Source organism: Phascolarctos cinereus, unplaced genomic scaffold (genome assembly GCF_003287225.1).
Source record: "Phascolarctos cinereus isolate Bilbo 61053 unplaced genomic scaffold, phaCin_HiC Scaffold_4;HRSCAF=312, whole genome shotgun sequence".
Taxonomy (NCBI): Eukaryota; Metazoa; Chordata; class Mammalia; order Diprotodontia; family Phascolarctidae; genus Phascolarctos; species Phascolarctos cinereus.
In genome coordinates, this window is record NW_027555847.1 from 228139515 (window position 1) to 228160446 (window position 20932).

General features: G+C 41.3%; 1 protein-coding gene across 2 annotated transcripts in view; it reads left to right on the plus strand.

Annotated features, from left to right (window-relative positions):
• The window catches only part of USP22 (ubiquitin specific peptidase 22), a 251414-nt gene extending 231141 nt beyond the window's left edge, over positions 1–20273 (plus strand). For both annotated transcript variants that reach the window (XM_021008455.2, XM_021008456.2), the window contains 6 exons: positions 6118–6276; positions 11263–11389; positions 12328–12419; positions 14076–14138; positions 14943–15092; positions 19625–20273. In XM_021008455.2, the coding sequence (XP_020864114.1) occupies positions 6118–6276; positions 11263–11389; positions 12328–12419; positions 14076–14138; positions 14943–15092; positions 19625–19667 (634 nt within the window). In that variant the 3' untranslated portion in view covers positions 19668–20273. The remainder of the gene's footprint in view (positions 1–6117; positions 6277–11262; positions 11390–12327; positions 12420–14075; positions 14139–14942; positions 15093–19624) is intronic.
• Positions 20274–20932: the final 659 nt, after the last annotated feature.

The window sequence follows — 20932 nt, forward strand, 5'->3', positions numbered from 1 at the left end:
CCCAAGTGAGTCTCTGCCCCTGATTACATCTCCCACTCCCTACTTTTCCGTGTCAACAGTCTACAGCTGTCAGTACCCCAGCAGTTACTCATCAAGGGGTTTGGGGAACTTATCCAGCCCTGATGAATGATATGCAGAAGCAACCTTCCCGACCACATTTTCTGCAGATGTATGTTGACTTCTTCGCTATTCCCCAGTGGGAATGCTGTCTCATCATATATATCAAGAATAGCATACAGAGCAGGCCAGGACTCTATTCTGCTGGAACCGTAACCCTTAGAAAGGTTCAGGAGTAGAACTTCACTCAGACATGAAAATTTCATGAACTAATAATGATCATTGGAATTGCATTCTCCTCCCCTTTTAGGGTAGAGGGAGAAAACTGGGGTTGTAGAGGTTTGGGAAAGTGAAGGAAGCAACATCTGAAGAACTTGTCTGAGACAGTGTAAAAAAATAAAATGGTTCCAGCGGCATAATCCAGAAAAATCTCTATCTTACAGATAAAGTGACATATCGTAGATAGGAGGGAGTAGTTATCTGAGTGTAAATATCTCCATTTTGAATACTTGAAAGCAGAGATATATCCCAGGGAAAGAAAGCTCACTAACTCCTTATATACACTGACTGTCCATTCTGTACTCTTCCCCACATATCAGAGGTGAATACTTGAGACCCAAAAATGATACTAGCTTTAAATCAGTGGGGTATGGCAGGTATATTCTGCTGGTAGCCTCCAAGTGTGACTGTCCTCAGATCCTCAGACATGATGAGATGGGGACAGGCGCTTTCAGGATCCAGGCTCATGTCTACTTTGAAGTTACTCAGTATTTCCCATATCCCAGTGATTGGGGTCTCAGGTCATCCTCACAAATGACAGCAGTCTCTGGGTGATGACACAACAGTGATTCTCTAACCTCCCGCAGAAGCTGGAGGTCTAGTTGCTGGCAATTTTGTTCAATGACTATGATCTCCTCCTGTAAGCTCTGAAGGTATTGATGGAGCCTGGCAAGTCTCATTCTTCAAGTTTTCTCTGTCTTCCTCATCTGTTCTCTGAAGATGTAGCTCTTCCTCCTTTAGAAACTTGTATAATCTTCTGTGTTGAGCTGTAACATTCTCTCCAAGCTTGTCCCTGTTCATTCCAAGTCTTCATATTGTTTCTGTCTTCAGCCAGCATGTTCTGAATTGCTTCCACTTTTTTCCAGAGAAGTGGCACATTTTTCTGCAGCTTGTCCCTGGAATCCTTTGCAGCCACTTCTGTGGGGTATACCGACTGCCTAGGGTGCTCCTGGGTTTGGACACCAGATACACAGAAGAAGGATCGGTCTTCTTCCCAGAAGATCTTCTTTTCCTTTTGTGCTCCTCACATGTGATGCTTTCCTCCTTAAGCATCAGTAAATAGGATCTCAGTTTCCCGGCTGCCCTGATCCGCTTCTCCAGATGATGCTTGGTGCCTGAGTCTCTTGTCTAGAAGGCTCTTCTGCACTCAGGACGAGGATAGGGCTGGCCAACTTCTCACCAGCTCCTGAGCAGGCACAAGGGGCAAAAGCTGTGGGCACAGCCTGTGGTCAGTGGGTGGCTGAAGTACAGGCCGGGCACACATGGCAGGGTGGCTCTTCCTCAAGATGTTCAGGTAATCCTGCCCTGGCCACGTGCTTTGGTTTGTGCTTTTGCCTCTGACTTCTGCTGTTTTGGTTCTAGAGCTCACAGGAGTGGGTATACCTGAAGTGTAACTTGAACTTGGCCCTCTCTCTGTTTTTGTCTTCCTGGCGGTTCTGGAGTCACTAATCCAGGGACTGTCTCTGTACTTCCTCAGATCAGTGTGGTTTCCTTTCTGTTCTGAAGCTCCAGAAGTGATTTCCCAAGTCTGAGTCTCTGACCCTTCATCTCATTAGTCTGTCCCTTTTGTACATCTCTAAGCCCTTTCTAAGCACATCCAGAAGGTGCTAACTTGCCTGGTTCACACTTTGGTGCTTTTGGGGTCCTAGATCTGACTGGGTTCCAGAGCTGAATTCGCCACAGGCGTGCAATTATCTAGGCAAAAGCTTCTCACTTGACTGAATTAGCTTAAACAAACACAAACACCTACTTAGAGGGTACACTAGGGCTGGATCAAACAATAACAATAATAAATATATGATAACAACTAGCATCTATAGAGTGCTTTGGAGTGGTTTGCAAAGCCCTTTTCAAATATTAACTCGTTTGATCCTTACACCAACCCTGGGAGGTAGGTTTTACAGATGAGGCAACTGAGACACAGAGAGTTTAAGTGATTTGCCCAGGGTTGCACAGCTAGTCGGTGTCTGAGGCTGGATTTAAACTCAGGTCTTCCTCACTCCAAGTTCACCTCTCTATACACTGCACCACCTAGCTGTAGCTATAGGTAAAGACAGGGAAGGATTCTTAGACTGTTAGGGAAAGATGTAGTATTGTTGCTCTCTGAATCTCTTTAAGTTTCTAGCATAGTTGCATTGCACATTGTAGGTATTTAGTAACTGGCAGTTTGGATTTTTAATCTGTTAAAGTTCTCTTCTTGCTGAAGAGACTGAACTGTGAGGCTTGGATGTAGATGGTAACATAGTAGCTAACGTTTATATAGTGGTTACTATGTGTCAGACACTGCTAAGCATCTTACAGTTATCTTATTTGATCCTCACAACAAATGGGGGGGAGTGCCATTATTATCTCTAATTTACAGATGAGAAAGCTGAGGCAAAGAGCAGTTAAGTGATTGCCTGGTATCTGAGGGCAGATTGTAACTCAGAAGTTGAGGCCTCTCTCAGGTTGGGTGCTTTGAGAGAAGAACCTATGGGCCAAGAAGGGGAGTCCAAAGAAAAATCAGACTTTTAAGTGAATTAACTAACTGGAAGGACTCGCTCATTGTGCTAAAGAGCTCTTTGTTCTAAACGTCTTGGGAAAAATCATCTCCTGCTCCAGACTTAAGAGGCCTTATGAGCCAAGTTCCTTTGGTTGAAGATACTTCTTTGAAAATCTGCATCTCTTGGTCTTCAGCATCCAATTGAAGAACTGTAGCCAGTTTACCTGAGACTTGCTCCTTCCCTCTGGCTCTTTGTTCCTTTTCCCATTAATCCAGGGTTTGGACTTTTAGAGGAGAAGTGCTCCTCCCTCTTGTCTGCTCGCCTGCCTTGCTTTGGGAAATGGGATGGCCATCCTAGTCATCTCTCAGGACTTTACAAGCCAAAATTCCCTGGCCTGACCGCTATATCCCCCTGGCTCTCTGGCCTGGAACCTGACATGCTGATTGGTCATTGCCCCAGTCCTCTGTTAGATAATAGTCTGGCTTCGTTTTACTCCCTGCCTTCTCATCCTCTCCTCCAGCATCTCCCTTCCTCAAGATAGAATCTCATTCCCACCTTCTAAGTAATCAGTCTTTCCTTTTAATGGACCAGTAAGGGTCTTGGGCATCACCGTGGGAACTAGAGAATTCATGTTGTCGTGGCTTTATTTGGTAATTTCCACATTTAGCTATGTTCTTTCTGAAGCTAGATTCAGTACTTTTCCATTTTCCTCAAATCTTTTTGTGATACTAGAGCATGACTACCTAAGTACAGTAGCCAAGACCAAAAGGCACCCCTTAGTGGACAGGGCCGTAAGAGGACTTGACAACATGGTGGGTTTTCCGAGTAAAGTGCACAGAATGTATTTTTATTTGAAATATGAGAAGGCCTGGAATTTGGTCATGGTGGTTGCTTTAAGCCAGACTCTCTAGTGATGGAAGGCTGAGATTAGGAAAACTGAAGGACCTAAATTCTGTGAATAAGATACTTAGGCTTAGAATATCTTATACAGTGAGAGAAATATACTATATTAATTTTTAGAAAAATTATTTTGATCTTTTTTAAATGGAATGGAATCTAGCAAGTCCTTAAGAATTGCATTGCTGTGGTGTTAAAGGATTTTTAAATTAGCGGAGTCAAATGTGGAAAGAATTTCAGCACATCCCCACTCTTTCACCCAAGATTCTCCTGTTTAGTTTACATTCTCCTTCTTAACTCTTTGATCTGGCCTCAGATACATAACACTTACTAGCTGTGTGACTGTAGGCAAGTCACTTAACCGTATTGCCCAACCCAAAAAAAAAAGGTAAATAATTCTTTTAAGTTTAGAGCTTAAAATACATGTTGAGTATATGAAAAGCGGTGGGGACTTCATTCTATTCATATTGATAAAGATGACTTTGGTTTGGTGTGTGAGATTTTTCCCAGTTGTGGTATTCCTGGTAGAGATGTGTGACTGAAGCGGTAGGACAGGAAAGTTCATGGATGTCAGTAGTCAAGGACAACATGAGAACTCTGTATGAAAGGAGGATGACCTGTTTCAAGTGAAGTTTCAGTTCCCATCTGAGAATGACCTGAAGAGAAAGTTAAAATACTATGAAAAGAGCCTATCCTGCAGGCTTACCAGACTGCCATGAATTACAGGCTTATTGACTTTAATTACCCACAGCCTCGTAGAGTCAGAATTGGAAGATGTCCTCATTCCACCAGAACAGGATGCCCTTCTTCAGTAGGCGAGGGGCGGTCCAGTCTTCACTTGAAGACTCCATTGATGGGGAAATTCACTGACTTTAGAGGGCCACTTATTTCTTTTCTAAACAGCTCTAATTGTTAAGTAGTTTTTCCTCATCAAGCTGAGATCACCTTTATTCACCGTCATATTGCTCCAGGTCTGCCTTCCAATACCTCTTCACAACATTACTGGAAAAGACCACTCTAGCCTCTTCCATTGAGCATTAAAGTAAAGCACCCTAAGGTTACCTGAGGGACTATGTAGTCCAGCTTCCTCGTTTTACACTCGAGGAAATTGAGGCCTAGAAAGGCTCATTGACTTACCCAAGGTCACAAAGAAAGTGACAAAGATGAACCCAGATCCTCTTGACACTAAATCCGTATTAGAGACAGAGGCCCACAGGCATGATAAAAAAGGAGCAAAGCATTAGACTCTGTGCACTCTTATTTAGGGCCCCAGTCTAGACGAGGAGACTCCTCATTGTCCCTTAGGGTAGAACATTAAACTTTCATGTGTTTTGTCATCTCTTGTGCTCCACTTTTTAGTGGGATGGGCATTTGATCACATAACTTCCAGTTAAAGATCTTAAAACTTGCCTTAAGGGGAAATGTTAGTGAAAAATTAATATACTTTCATATTCCATTAAATTCTCTATTGTTGATGACCTTAAATATGTATTGTTTTTAGAGCAACGGAATGGTATGTAGTGGATAGAATACTAAGCTTGGAATTGGAAAGACAGATCCAGGTTCAAATCCTGCCTCTAATAGTTACTACATGACCATGAACAAATCATTTGAGCCTCTCCCAGTCTTAATTTCATCTGTAAACTGTGAATAAATTATCCATAGTGCCTACATCACATGGTTATCATGAGGTTCAAATGAGAAGTACTTTGAAGACTTTGAAACACCATATAAATGTCAAGTTACTAGTTTTATCATGTCTGTGAAGAGTACTGCACGAGAATTCAGGAAGCCTGGGTTCTAGTCCCAACTCTACCATTAGTGATCCATGTGACCTTGAGTGAGTCACTTGATGTCTTCAGGCCTCAGATTCTATTCCTCTGATTCTATGGTATTTAGCATGAAATAGCATTTCCTCTTGACTGCTGAAAATTCAGCTTTCTGTTCAATAGAAGTCCTTTATTCTAGGTGACCTTAATGTCTTGCTGCGGGTCATTGTTTTACCAGTTACTTGTGCAGGCACGTAATTCTACAAACAGGTGTCTGCCTATGTCAGCCTCAACCATAACCAGAGCCCACATTTTGGAACAACTCCCCAGTTGGTCCTAAACCACTGAATTCCATTACCAGTAGACTGCACAAGATTTACATCCTGTGTTCAATACCTGCAATAAATTTTTCCAGATCTCTGGCTTTCCTTTTTATGAATTTTAAAATAATCCTGTAGTGGAAATTGGCTACATAAATATAGTATTGAGTCCAGCTGTCTAGTCCTAGATACTTTGTGTAATAAGGGCACCCTCTAGAGGTGAAGCATAACTATAATCTTCTCAGCTCATAAGCTTAGTAAATGATTAAATTTCCTTGTGTTCTGTCATCTGCTCTCGTGTTTGCCTTGTAGTGGTGTTTCTACAACGATAGACCCATTCTGGGACATCAGTTTAGACTTGCCTGGTTCTTCAACTCCGTTCTGGCCACTTAGTCCAGGGAGTGATGGCAGCGTGGTGAATGGGGAAAGCCATGTATCCGGAACCACCACACTCACAGACTGCTTGCGAAGGTAAGAAACTGGATCTGTGCTTTAGAAACACCCCCTTAAAACAAGTTTTCTTTTTCTCTGTCAAAAACAAGGGGCTGGTTAAAGAAAGACTTACTTGTATTGTTCTCTTTCCCTGGCCAGTACTGACCCAGCAGGAAAGGAATGATGGAACATTTGTTCATAGGGACTGAGCTTGATTGTCACTAGCTGATTGTGCAGATTTGGTATCTCTGTTCCAAAGGAAGGGGACTGGATTCTCTGTATACCCCAGCAGTGCAGCATTGCTTTATCACCTAATCCACTGCCTTCATTGACTTTTAAGCAGCCTTCCCTGGCCACCTCTAAAGAGAACTAGAGACTAAATCAGGCTTCCGAAATTACAGTCTTCTTTCGTTGTCACTCAGCTTTGACCCATTAAGGGGGCTCCACTACCACCTACCCTCTACCTTAGTATTATTTTGCAGATGAGTGGGAAATGTCTGGTCTTTTCTAGGACTTGTAGTTTATAGTTTCACAGGGAGATTCACTTTAAAATGTAAAATTGGCAATGAGACAAATGGACAAATTGAAATTACAGTAAGGGTTTGACAGATTTATTCCATTGGTAACTAATTTAAGATATATTAAATGCTACATCTCAGCAGTCACTGTTAAAGACAAAAAAATTCTTCCTGTTCTCAGGGAGCTCATGGTGTAGAGGCAGAGACAATTGGCAGGCAACTATATACAAAAAAAGATATATGCAAGATAAAATGGAGATGATCTTAAGAGAGAAGACACTAGCTTTAAGAGGGATCAGGAAAGGCTTTTTGTGGGAGGTAAGATTTTAGCTGGTTCCTGAAGGAAGCCAAGAGAGGGAGATGAGGAAGGAGAGAATTCCAGACATGGGGGACAGACAGCCAATCAAAATGCCCAGAGTAGGGAAATGGACTGTCTTGTACCAGGAGCAAGAAAGCCAGTGTCATTTAATCCTAGCACAGTATTTGGGGGTAAGACAGGTATAAGAGGACTGGGAAAGTAGGAAGGGGTCAGATTATGAGAGGCTTTAGAAGCCAAACAGAAGATTTTATATAATCCTGAAAGTGATAGGGAGCCCTTGGAGTTTATTGGATAGTGGCTTGATGTGGTCCCACTTGGGACATCTAGGTGGTGCAGTGGATAGAGCACCGACCCTGAAGTCAGGAGGACCTGAGTTCAAATGCAACCTCAGACCAGACACTTAACACTTACTGTCTAGGTGACCCTGGGCAAGTCACTTAACCCCAGTTGCCTAAAAAAAAAAAGACAACAAACAAAAAAAAGACATGGTCACACTTGCACTGAATTGATGCGATGAGGAACAACCAAAAAAAAAAAATCCACCCAATTTCCCTTTTAGTTGATTTAGGTTAGATTCTTAGTAGAGATTTTTCTCCCTGTTTATAGATATAATAGCTATCTATCCCAATGTATGCATATATGTGAAGCGCATTATATAATAAAGCCTTTATTTTTCATCCTGCTTCATTATCAGTAGAGCCAATAATTTACTTTTGAAACAAATATGCATCAATCTCAAATTGTTAAAGCTATATATAAAAATGTGTAAAAGACAAATATATTATTTTAATGGAGAAAATCTAGATCTTTGACCTAATGCTCAGTCCCATGGGATATGAAAAACATTAATTTTTTTAAGTCATGATAAAGTAATCAAAGGGCTTCATTATCTTTAACAAGTATTATCTAATTGTACATGGGTGCTGTCCTAAGTACTATGCAAAGAAAGCTAAATTACAATAGGACACACCTGAATTAAGATAAGACGTTCGTTATATATTTAGGGTACTGAGCAAAACCTCATACAGTTATATTTATGTTTTGGAGAGGGGATGGATTGAGAGGGATTGGAGGGGAGACTGACAGATGATAAAATGAGGCCACATGAGTGAGAAACTACCTCTCAAGTGAAAATCTGTAGGAAGGGTTTCATTGATTTTGTGAAGAATAGTGTGAATGTACATTTAGGTTCCAGAGGAATCATGAGGTACATTACTATATGAGATGCTCTTAAAAAGCAAAAGGGAGCTTTTCAACTCGCTCCAGACCTGTCAAAGAAACTAATGGAGAGACTAAGAAGGAGTTCTGTGCCACGGTGTAACCATAGTATTTCTGGACCTGCTGCAATTTAGGGTACCGTGTAGACTCCCCATGCAAAGCAGACCACTCCCTATGCCGTGCCGTACCTCACACTCTAGGCATTGGCTTAAGGCACTTCAAAAGTTGATAGGAAGAAAATTGGTATGAGAAAGCTGCTCAGATTAAAGACTCCACATTTAAAAGCTGTTACAAGTCTTTTGACCTCTGAGTAATTTGTACTACATTGATATAAATTATTAAATTATAGTTTTATGGAATCATGAGAAGGTTAAATGACTGATCAAGGAAGATGGCTAGTAGAGTAGGTATGATGGGAATGTGGCAAGTGTGTCTAAGTTTGGGGTTAATTCCAAACCCATCCTCTGAGCCTGACTTATTCAGTCACCAAGTCTTGTTTTCAGAAACCCAGAACTTATGTGTAGAAGGGTTACTGGTACTTGAAAGCTTCTTCATGATTTTGGTCTTTTTTTTCTTTATGGTTCAGGAAGCAGGAAGATAATATTCCGTGAAGTAGGTGTTCAATTTATAGTGCACTTATTTCAAGGGTTTTCTCTTCCTTTATAGGCTATCTTCTATTAAACTGTTCAGAAATCCTCTTATGAGAAATATTTATTGATACAAGATGAAGGTTAGCACACTTTGGAACCCCAGATTTTCTATTCCAAGAGCTTTTTCCTTAAAGAAAAAAAAATTCTTATTCTTAAATTTAGTAGAGGAAAGAATTCAAAGGTACTATCATAACATGAAACCACAAATGTCCGTTATTTACTATTTATACAGATTAATGTTATATAAGTATATATTAATTTTAATAATATAGACACAAATGGTATGGTTGTTTCCATGTCCCCTTCTGAACTTTTTCATCTGTATATTTTTCCCAGTTTTGTTATTGTTATCTACAGCTATCATCAGTGTTTATTATTCTGATTCTGCTCTATTTATTCTATTTCATTGAGACCTTTTTCCTTAAATGAAATTAAGTTTAGAAGATGACAAAGCATCAGCCTAAGTCTGTGCATTCCAGGTGACTTAGCTCTCTTAGAACCTGCTGTGTGCAAGGCCCTGTGTAGGTACTAGAGATAAAAAGATGAAAAATGGCAGCTCATTGACCTCAAAGAGTTTATAATTACTCAGTATATAAGGCACACTCTCACAGAGACACACACAAATAACAATTATGTCACAAGTTTAGATTCTAATACAGGCAAAGGAAACATACAAACCAAGTAGTACAAGAAAGTTTGAAGAGAGTGGAATGAGTTTAGGAAATGGCTCACAAGTAGTCTTTTATCTACCTAAAATACAGTATTCGTGAAAGGGAGCACAGTGGAAAAAAATGTACATTGGACCCAGACTATGGAAGGCCTTAAGGAGTTCACATTTTAACCTTGTGTCTTATTTAGTAGCAGAGTCCCTAAAGGCTTTTGAGTAAGACCATGGCAAGATCAGAGCTTTGCATTAAGAATATTTGGCAGCCGTGTGAAGGATAGATTGGAGAAGGCCCAACCTAAAATTCTGCTTTCGACAGGAATCCTTTCCCAACTTTCCCTTGTAAGTCTAGTGCCTTCTCTGTTAGTTATCTCCTGCTTAAATTGTTTGTCTCTCCGATTAGATTGGGAGCTCTTTAAGGGCAAAGACTCTCTTTTGCCTCTTTTTGTGTCTCCAACACTTAGCATAATGCCTGGCACATAGTGAATGCTTAGTAAATGTTTATCAATTGATCGATAAGGAGATCGGTTAGGAGGCCACGGCTTTGATGAACAGTAATGAGGGCCTGATCTAGAGTCTGGTCCATTGTTCAAATGAATTAGAGCAGCCAGTAACCCACTGGCATGTGACTTAAGATGCAGGAAAATCATGTTTTCTGTTTTAAACCGGGATGGTAGAGCAGGGTTTAAGGACACCCCCCACTGCAACTCTGCCAAAGAGCCTACACGAGAAGACTTCCTATTCCTAACTCGACTCTTCCATTGTTGCTAATACAATATGTTGACTGCATTGTCCTTCACCATATTTTAAAAATCACAGTGTGGTTTATCATTTTCCTAGATACATTGTATTTTTTTAAGGTTTATTGATGCCACAGTCATTTCCCCATACACCCTGCCCCACTGAACCCCGACCTTGTAACAAAGAAAAACAGTGAAGCAAAACCAGTGGACAAAATGGTTGCCTCAGACAGTGTCTGCAACATTCTGCACCCATAGCTCCCCACCATTCTACCTTGAGGAAGGGAAATGTGTTTCAGTATTTGTTCTCTGAGCCCCCTTGTGCTTTAAGGAAAAGGGATGGAAGGCAATGAAAGAAGGAAATAAATGTTATCTGCTTTTCCTGTATAATATACTGACTCAGTTCAGTAAACATTTATGGAGTGCCTGCTCTGTGTAAGGTATACTATAGTGGTATTCTAGGGTGCAAAGGTAAATAAGACATAATTTCAAGCCCTCAAGAAGCTTTCAATCTAAAGAAGAGATGAAACATGCATGCAAATAATCATGTCGGCATATGTCCTTAATTGCCTGCCATTGTGTTCCATAAAAATACAATGTTAAGTGAGATATTGGGTAGTTAGTTTCATTATTCAGGTGTTGAATGGTGTTGTAAATGAGATCTGGTTAGAATGTATTAACAATGTAAATACAAAGTGATGTTCATAGCAGCCTTATAGGAGGTGGGACTGAGTATGCTTGTAATACAAGCCAGTGTGATAGGTGTTTTAGGAGAGTACCAATAAATGCAGAGAAGTAGACTGTTGTTTCCGGCTAAGGGTATCAGGGAAACTTTCATGGAGAAGGTGACATTTAAGTTGTCCCTTGAAAAGTAGGAACAAATAATTTGTTTTGTTCCCACATCCAATCGTTCCAGGTTTACGAGGCCAGAGCACTTAGGAAGCAGTGCCAAAATCAAATGTAGTGGTTGCCATAGCTACCAGGAATCCACCAAACAACTCACTATGAAGAAATTACCCATCGTGGCCTGTTTTCATCTCAAAGTAAGTTTGCCAAACAAATGTTGACCAGACCCATTTTTGCCATGGGCTGTATTTTCCCCTTTCTCCTAGGATCCATTACTGTGAGTATATTTTAATAATGAATGAACATGTGAGGTGAGGGTTGCTATAGAAACCAAAGGCGATAACTTTGATTCATTACTTTCATGTCTTTTGCTGAGAGAATTTTTATGACAGTGCAAACAAAGAATAATTAACTACACATGTGACTAGGACATAAACTTTGTCAGTTCCTCTCTAAGTAGAAGCTCCATTGAAGAGAACATTTGTCTTCCGCTTATCCTTCATTCGTGTGATTTTCATTCGTTAGGATATAGGCTCTGCCTCCAGTTCTCCATTTATAGGTTCACAATTCGCCTGTAAAATCCTTATTTTCCTTCTCTTGTCTGTAAAATCACTTCAGAGGAATTTCCTGCCTTGGTTGAACTATGTGGTTATCGAAAGAAGTAACATGGCTGTTTCTCATTGCCAGAGATTTGTCAGTTTTGGCTTCCCATCTGCTTGCATATTTTAAGTTTCCCAGTTTTGTTGCTCGGCTCTGCCTGCCTAGTCAGCTGGGTTTCTGTTGCCTTGAAACTATCATTCTGAGCCATAGATAGCACTGGAAGAAGGAAGGGAAGGGGTCTTTTAGTAGTAAATAAGCAGTCTCCTAACCTGACCAATAAGCAGTTATAAAAAGAAAAAAAACACTCCTACAGTAAGTACAAGATTTACATTCCAGTTTCCAATGCACTTTCCTCACCAAAACCTTACTAGGTAAGTTATTAAGTAATGTTTAGCCACATTTTACATATTGGGAAACTGAGGCTCAGTGAGTTTAAGTGATTTGATCTATAGTGCTGTCATCCTAATAATCTTTATGGAGTTTACTTTGTAAGCTGTCTGAAAAAGTCTGTGTCCCTCCCCCTTTATTCCTGTAGCGGTTTGAACACTCAGCCAAACTGAGGCGAAAGATCACTACGTATGTCTCCTTCCCTTTGGAGCTGGACATGACACCATTTATGGCCTCCAGGTATGACAGTACTTAGAAATCCTAGACTCTCCTTAGGCCACGGCATTGTTCTGAATGTAAGTCTAATTAAGAGGAATCATACATTTTTGAGTGACAGCTATGACACAGAATAGGACCACCTTGATGTAGTGATGATAGAATTTAAGTCTGTTTAAAAAGAGGGGGAAAAATGTGGTTTTCATACTGTTTTCAGCTGCTTGGTATTTACTTCTCTGAATAGCCCTTAATTTGATGCTTTATATTTATTTATTATTTATTTATTTTGCTTTTTGGTGAGGCAGTTGGGGTTAAGTGACTTGCCCAGGGTCACACAAGCTAGTAAGTGTCATGTGTTTGAGACTGGATTTGAACTCATGTCCTCCTGACTTCAAGGCCAGAGCTCTATTCACTGTGCCACCTAGCTTCCCCAATTTGGCACTTTTTTAAAAGCTCTTATTTCATTGGGGGAGGCGGGGCTCCACCAATGCAGATCACAGCTACTGGTGGCTGATCTTCTGGGGAAGAACCTCTCTGGCCTCAGACAGTGGGTGGCACCATCCATTACTGGCTTTACTAGAACTTCCAGCTTGGGGTCTGATCTCTCAGCCCTCTTGCTGTCCATAGCCCTCAACAACCCAGAGGCACTACTGTGCCATGATTAGACCTTGGTATAAGGCTTATCCATGTGTAATAAGGCTAATGTGTAAGTGTGAGGTTTTTCTGATACTCCTATGTCTCTAGTAATGTTCTCTGATGTGAAACCCCTTCATAACAATCCTTGCTTGACAGGTGAAGAACAAAATACTTGAGTACTCTTCTTAGATCATTATCCCTGGATTTTGGGAAAGGTCTCACACACATGTACCTAACTCATGCATTTAGATGATGGAATTGGAATTGGCCCAGAAATGTAAAGTTAGAAGACTCTGGAAGTAGTTTATATAGTTTATATTACAACTTCAGTTTTTTTTTTCACATCATTTCCCAAAGGCCACTTGAGATTTATTCTCCAGAAGATGCTAACCATCATCTGCTCTAAATTAGGAATATTGGTGTGTGTCTGACTTGTAAGCTTTCAGCATCTGATGGTCCATTCTGTCTGGCTTCTGAATATGGAGACCTTCCATAAAACAATCAGCATTGTCTTCCTGCTTCAAAACAAAAGAACCCATGACTGGAAAAGTGGATCAATTGAACCATTAATTCATTTGGGGAGGGGGGGATGTCATGGTTGCTGTTACCAAGTATCTTAATTTTGTTAGCACTTCACAGCAGTGGACTAAACCCATTCAAGCTTTAAATCCCAAATTGCCTGACTGTCCCCCAGGAGGTACGTTGGTGGTAAAATAAATAAGATTGACATTCTTTACTCAGCATGACTCTTTACTCCTTTTGGAGGAGTGGTTCCTATGCAAGACTTAATTGTTAATGCCCTTCGAATTTGACAGTTGCTCTTATTCCCAGAGATGCTCTTTGTGGCAGAGGAAGCATGATAATACTATATGTACATATACATGCATACTGTTATATACACAGAGCAGCATTTACCTGCCCCAGGTCTGAGACAAGCTCCCACCCAGAAGACTGTGCCTCTAATAGCCAACTTGTGACACTATGTGTACAGTCTAGAAAGTTGTTACATTAAGTAAAACTGAACTTCTGTGTATTGTATTACAGTAAAGAGAGCAGAATGAATGGACAGTACCAGCAACCAACGGATAGTCTGAACAACGATAATAAGTAAGTGATGAAGTCCACTGTTTTCATTCGAGGGAGGAGGGTGGTGTGGGTGCTCTCAGCTCTGCTAAGGTCAATTCCTGGCTGTGTTGTAATAGCACAGTCCTTCTCTGAGCTTCTCTTACCTGTTGCTTTGCTTTCAGCCAGTAACCCATTGACTTGCTAATGACCATGAACATTTATTGTTTGAAGCCATTGGTAGAGATGGGACTTCCCACTTGGCCACATTTCAATGCCACTCCTGGCTCTAAACTCACTGTTCTGCATCCCTCCTTGTAGTTTGATGGAGGTAGAAGGCAAGAGAAGGTGAATGAGAAATCCGAATTCCCTTTTTGGCTCCGTCATTGGAGATTTTTAATTTTATTTTTAACCTGATTAGAATTCTAATTCCTTAAGGTTTCACTGTTTGCCTCCCTTTTTCCTCCTGTAGGTATTGTGAAAGTGAATGAGGGAGCATTTTGAATCCCTTGAGAAAAAGAGGTTATACTATTACTACTATTCATTTATATTTCACTTGAGGCAGGTAAAGCCACCTGTTTTAATGTGAATGCAAAACACAGCTAAACAGCTGCCCATAGGCAACAAGTAAGTGGCACCACGCGTGGTCTGTTTTTCTTTGCAGTGCTTCTCTGTGGCTTTCTGCCTACCACTGGTAATTCATGTGGTTTTCAATATTTATAGGACCATGCGATAGCTCATTTATGAGCAGGTTTCTTTATAAACGCAGGTCTTTAATTGCCCCCCAAATCGTAGGGTTTCTGTTGATACTGGAACTGAGTTAATCACATTTTGTTTTTCCCCAACCAGGTATTCCTTGTTTGCAGTAGTTAATCACCAGGGAACCTTGGAGAGCGGGCACTATACCAGCTTCATTCGGCAACACAAGGACCAGTGGTTCAAATGTGATGACGCCATCATCACTAAGGCTAGCATTAAGGATGTTCTAGACAGTGAAGGGTATGTCTAGGACAGAGCCATTGGGGAAAATGGCAGAAAGGATGTGATAGTTCCTTTTTTTCCTCTTGTGTCCTTCTGGATCTAAAGCAACTTCACATTTATCCAGATCATAGAATGTTTAGCTTTTGGTTCCTAAACTAATGAAATCCAGTCTGGAGAGGATGTCCCTTGAGATATCTCTGGTGACAAGAAAAGAAATATCTCATATGACATGATTCCAGAAAATGACTGAAATACCAGACACAGACCTTTAAATGGATTGCCTAAGTCATGGTAGCAAATACAGTGTGGGTCAGAAGTCACTGTCTAGCTGCAGGTTTAAGCAGTTTTTCTCAGATAAGGGAGATCTCCATCAAATAAAACAATACACCCTGAGAAGTACTTGCGGGCAGAATCTATTTTCATTTCTTCAAATGAAAATGCATTTAGTACAGACTGGATCCAGTCTGTTACCTGATTCACCGTCTCCCACCGTTTCACCTTTAGGGAGACGGTGGGATCTTGTAAGAAGAGCTCCGTGTTAATGGTGACCTTGGCACATCATCTGACCTCTTTGGGTCTGAGTTTCCTCAGCTTTAAATGTATGGCAGCAGACTGGATGATCTCTGGGTTCTAATAGTCTGGATCTATGCAGGGGATCCCAAATTTTTCATGTTTGCTTATAGTCCTAAGGCTCCCTCCACCTACCTGCATCAAACCAGTTTGAAAGCAGAACTGTGAATAAAATCCGAAGATTCCCTTGCAAGCCCCTCCCCTGTCAGACTGACCTTTGTGGCCAGTGACCCAGTATCTGAAGCCCAAGTGCTCACTAACTCACATAATCTTAACCATCCTACTTTAACTGAATGATGCACTGGGTTCAGATGATTATCCTGAGCTTATCATCAATGCCATGCTGGATGTTGGTTCCATGCTTTAATTACTGCTTAGAGCAGATGTTCATACTCAATTTGCTTTGTGCTATATCCCTAGCAGGTTTCTACTAGGTTTGCTACATTAGTCCAAAAATCTTTCTAATCTCCCTCCTGAAGGTGGTGTGGGTATTTTAAACACAAGGCCCAGGCAGGGATGCATGGTGCATCATGTTTTGTTTCTTCACATTTATCTCATTCAAATTAAAGTTATTGACCTGGAAAGACTGACCATGTCCTTTCAATTTAAGGCCAAAAATGTTCTCATTTCAGTCTGAAAAGCCTTTATTCAAAAGCCTTTCCTTTATTTCGTGGAACAAAGATGCCCTTTAGAGAGGAAGGGAAGGTGGGCAAATCGGTCACCATCTATTAACCACCCACTGTGTGCTGAATTTTCTTTGAGAGTCCTAGAACATCCAGGGTGGGATTGTCCCTTAAAGGTCATCCAGTCAAACCTAAGAATCCCCCTACCATGTGCATGACAAATTGTCCTCCAGCTTCTGCTCGGAATAGCCAACTGCATCCATCCACAGTGATGGATACCTCGCTGCCTCTTGACAGAGCCCATCCAGTTTTGGAGAGCTCTTATTATTCATACAGAAGTTCACAAGTATATTCATTCCGTACGTTAAAGCCAAAATCTCCTTTACTGCGATTTTTGTCCTTTGCGCCTAGTTCTGCCCATGGGTCCAAGCAAAGCAAATCTTCATACTTCCTCCCTTTAATAGACTGTCAGTGGAGGAGAGTGGTCGTGCTGTTCCTCTTCCTCCACCTCCCGCCAGGCTTGTCTTCTTTGCCCGGCCCTTTTGTGGCTTGGGGGAGCAGGGTGTACTCCTCCTTATCACATGCGCTTCCCAAAATGGGGAAATGAGCCCGGCATCCCAGGTGTAGCTAACCTGGGAGGAGAACAGTGTGGCGTCTTGCTGTGGGTGTGGCGCTTCCAAGCTGCCTGCTGAGATCCCGTCAGCCGGCACACCAGAGCTTTGGTTGGCTTCCTGAGTCACCTTCTTAATTGAACCTAGAAGACAACCACACAAAGTGTCTCCCAGGAACTGCTGCCTGGTCTGCACCCTGTGCTTGCAGAGTTTGTTCGTTTGTTTGTTTTTTACCCAATTATAGAAGTTTACATTTATACCTTTTATATTTCATTTTATTAGATAAAATTAAGTATTCTAGAGATTGAGAGGGGAGATCAAAAAGAAAGAAGTATGGTCTTGCTTATAAAAGCCAGTTGAAGATAAGTAACACACACACACACACACACACACACACACACGCACATATAAGTACATGGGAAAAGATGAAAGCATATTAGCGTAGGGGTTAGGGATAAGGAATGGGCCTGTTATTTTCATGTAATATTGGGTACTCCTAGAAGACGACATTCCCTCTACCAGTGCAGGTCTTAGAGAGTCCCCATGGACACCGAGGCTGAGTGACATGGGTCACCTCAGCAGCATGTGGAAAGGGCAGAATGTAAACCACGTCTTCCTGGCTTTGAGGATGACTCTCTCCCCACTCGCCGTGCTGCCTTCCCTAGAGTCCAGAAACATAATTCCGGAGTACATCTGTACTAAAAGGACACTTGATGGCACAAGGCCAATAGAAAGCTTTCTTAGTGAAATAAGTTTTATGGTAACTTGATTTTAAAGGAGGGAAAGAACATAGATTAGTGGAAAGAATGAGAGAGAAGGGTTTCCAGGTGAGATGAGTGAGCAAGTCATGAAAATTGGTCCTTGAGCAGATTTGCTGGACTGGAATAGTCTGCGGTTGCAGAAGAATGAGTTTGTTAGTGAGACAGTGTTTGAATTGATTGTAGATTCTTGAGTCAGAGGAGTGGTGTGATAAAAATGGCATTTGAGGAGGATTCTGGAGGGTAGGGAGACCTGCTAGACAAAGATGGCTTTTGTCATTTAGGGATGAAGTAACGTGTGGCCCTTGAACAGAGTAGAGTCAAAGGAGACAAGAAGGGAAAAGGCCCTGTGTAGCCAAATTGTTGAGGAGGGATAAAAAGGTAGTAATGGAATGGGGAGGACAAAGGAAAACGCATAAAAGAAAATCAGGGTCATGAGAGAAGCGGGAGCATCTGGTGCCACTTGTTGAAAGGGATGGGAAAATTGGGAATAAGGTCTGATGATATTGAGGTTTTGGCAGGACGGGGGGGGGTAAGGGGGGAGGAAGGAGTGAGATGTCCTGAATACGTCTAGAGATAATGGAGGTCTGCACAGAGTGTGGGTGCTCAAGTTGGAGATGTTGCTGGTTCCTGGAAGTCAGGGACGTGGAACTGACAGGAGGGTGGGGATGTAGCTCTGGGAAGGATGTGTATGCCGGCAGGCACTGAAACTACACAAGCAGAATAGCTAGGACCGTACTTTGTGCACCAGTCAGCAACGCCGAGCTCTGGGGAAAGAAGAGCCAATAGAAAGAACCAGATAAAGAAGACACCTGCTCAGGCTGCGGTCGCTCTCACCAGTGTTGCCTTAGTGAAGGCACTTTAATGTTTTATTGTAGAATGAAGAGGTGTTTCAGGAAATGTGTTTTGTTTGCTGTGACGACAGTGTCAGAGTCAGAAAACACCAACTTTCAGACAGGCATCTGGGGGACCAGGACCTGTTCTATCCTAACCCTACAGCAGTTATCCCTTGGCCTTGCGTCCAGTGACCTAGTATGCCTGACCATCTTTTCTTTTTACTCTGTCTTTAGCCTCAGTGTTAAGCTCCTCAGTGTAGCAGAACAGTATAGCAGAAAAGTCCAGAAGACCTCCATTCAAATCTTGCTTCATTATTTTTGTGATCCTGGGCATATTTCATTACCACATTTGTGGAAGTGATAGGAAACTCAAGGATCAAGCAAACTTTTCAGTATATTTTTATGTGATTTCAAAAATGTCATTAACTTTTTTTCCCTAAAGAATGAGTTATTTAAAACTACCTCTAATCTTACCTTTTTCTGATTAATGCTGGAAAAAAATCATTTGATTTAAGCATGGAATAATCACACAAAAGTCGGCGCATTTGCATGCATAAAGGTACTTTGGCTTTTAGAATGATTTTTCCCATTTCCTCTTTTTGTGGTTAGCCTGAGTTTAAAAAAAAAAAGTGACTTTCTCCCACCCAGCTCTTTATTATAATTAACATTCCAAGTAGATTCTGTATATGGGTGGAAAAAAAATGAGCATCATTAAATCTTTTCTTCCTCCATCTACCTAGTTCAAGTGTAAAGAAAGTGGTTAGCTAATATTTATAGGTACATAAGAAAAACTTAGGGCTATCTAGCTGCTGGACAGGGCATTTAAGACTAAATCTTTGATATTATATTGCTTGTCTTCTCAGTGGGTGGGAAGAAGGGAGAGAATTTGGAATTCAATTTTCTTTTAAATGAATATTAAAAATAAATATTTTTTAAAGACTGAATCTGAGACAAAGGGACATAAGGAGGGTGACTGAAAAGCTAAAACCAAGGGACATTTTTGTACTTGATTGTCTCAGGGTCAGCAAAAGCTATCTCTGGAATCATGGCTCTTTCTCAGAATGAACAACTTGGGGGCTTTTTAAGTGCTTTTTGGTTGTTGGTTTTTAAAGAAGCAGTAGATAAAAATGACCATCTTTTCTCCCTCCCTAGGTACTTACTGTTCTATCATAAACAATTCCTGGAGTATGAGTAGCCTTATCCAGCAGCTCTCCAGAAAAGTGAAAGGAATTAAGCAAGCCTTCTGAAATGACACTCAGACCTACCTGAAATGAAAAAAATAAGCCCGTACGACAACAAACAACACGTACTGAGCTGTGTACTAGGACCTACTTGATTACCGGACATGGGCCTGTCGGAGGAAGAAATGAACAGTGTCCGACATCCACACGGTCTTGAATGGACAGAAAGGGGGGGAGGGGGAAGAGCCTAAAGGCATTCTCTTAAAAGAGGAAAACAAAATAAAAGGAATGTTCTGGGTGGGGGAAATGGGAGCAGAGGAGTCCTGACACTGGTACATCTCCAATGTTCCTTTAAAAAAAAAAAGTGGGAAGGCGGGGATATACCCTCATCTCCATAAAGCATCTTCTCCATTGGTGCTTCAGCTCCAACTGACCAATCATATAACAGTTATAAGTTTGAAAAAAAGGTTTAAAAAAATCCAAGCCCATTTTTTTTTTAGTGCGTATGGGTCTGAAAGCAGTAAAGTGGAGGAGACAGGGATAACACAACAGAAAAAGGACTTTACAAGTATCTTTTTATTTGTGAATTTTAGTTATTAAATAAATACAGTATGAAACTATTAGGCTGTGTTTTTTCAACAATCATAAAGGAGAACCCAGCTTGTGGACCCGAAGCCTCGGTACCGACATAAGTTTCCAAGCATGGCTGCTCCCCAGGTCACCCAGCCCTGGACTGTTCGCCAGCACATCAGCACAGATCCTACTCTGAGCCCTCTTTTTGGTTTTGTTTTCTAAAAAAATTGGTGTTTTCTTATTTTCCTTTCATTTTTTTTATGGTGATGAATTTCACAAATGCCATTATCAGTAAGATGAAAGAATCGGCATGTTTGTGCTATAAAAGTGGTCTTGATTCCTTTTCCTTTTTAAACTTGTGACCAAGTCTTGATTTCTAAGAGTTGCTATTTTTGTTGCTTCCCCTCCTCCTCTTCCACTCCCTCTTCCCCGCTGCCCCCCTACCCTCCCCAAGATAAGCAGTATTTTAGAAACCTGGGCTTGGAGGATATGCCATCTGCTGCTGGTGGTGCCTGGTGGGTTCAGTACAGACAAATAGCTCTTGCCTCTGTTGAACTTCCCACATTATACCAGGCTGTTAAGCAAACCAGGCATTTTCCTTGTTTGTGCTGTGTTTTATTGGCCTCTTTCCTCCTGCTAGTCTCGAGCCCCACCCTGTCACTGCTTAGCAGCTGGTGAGCTGGTTTAATTCTGTTTTGTCACAAAT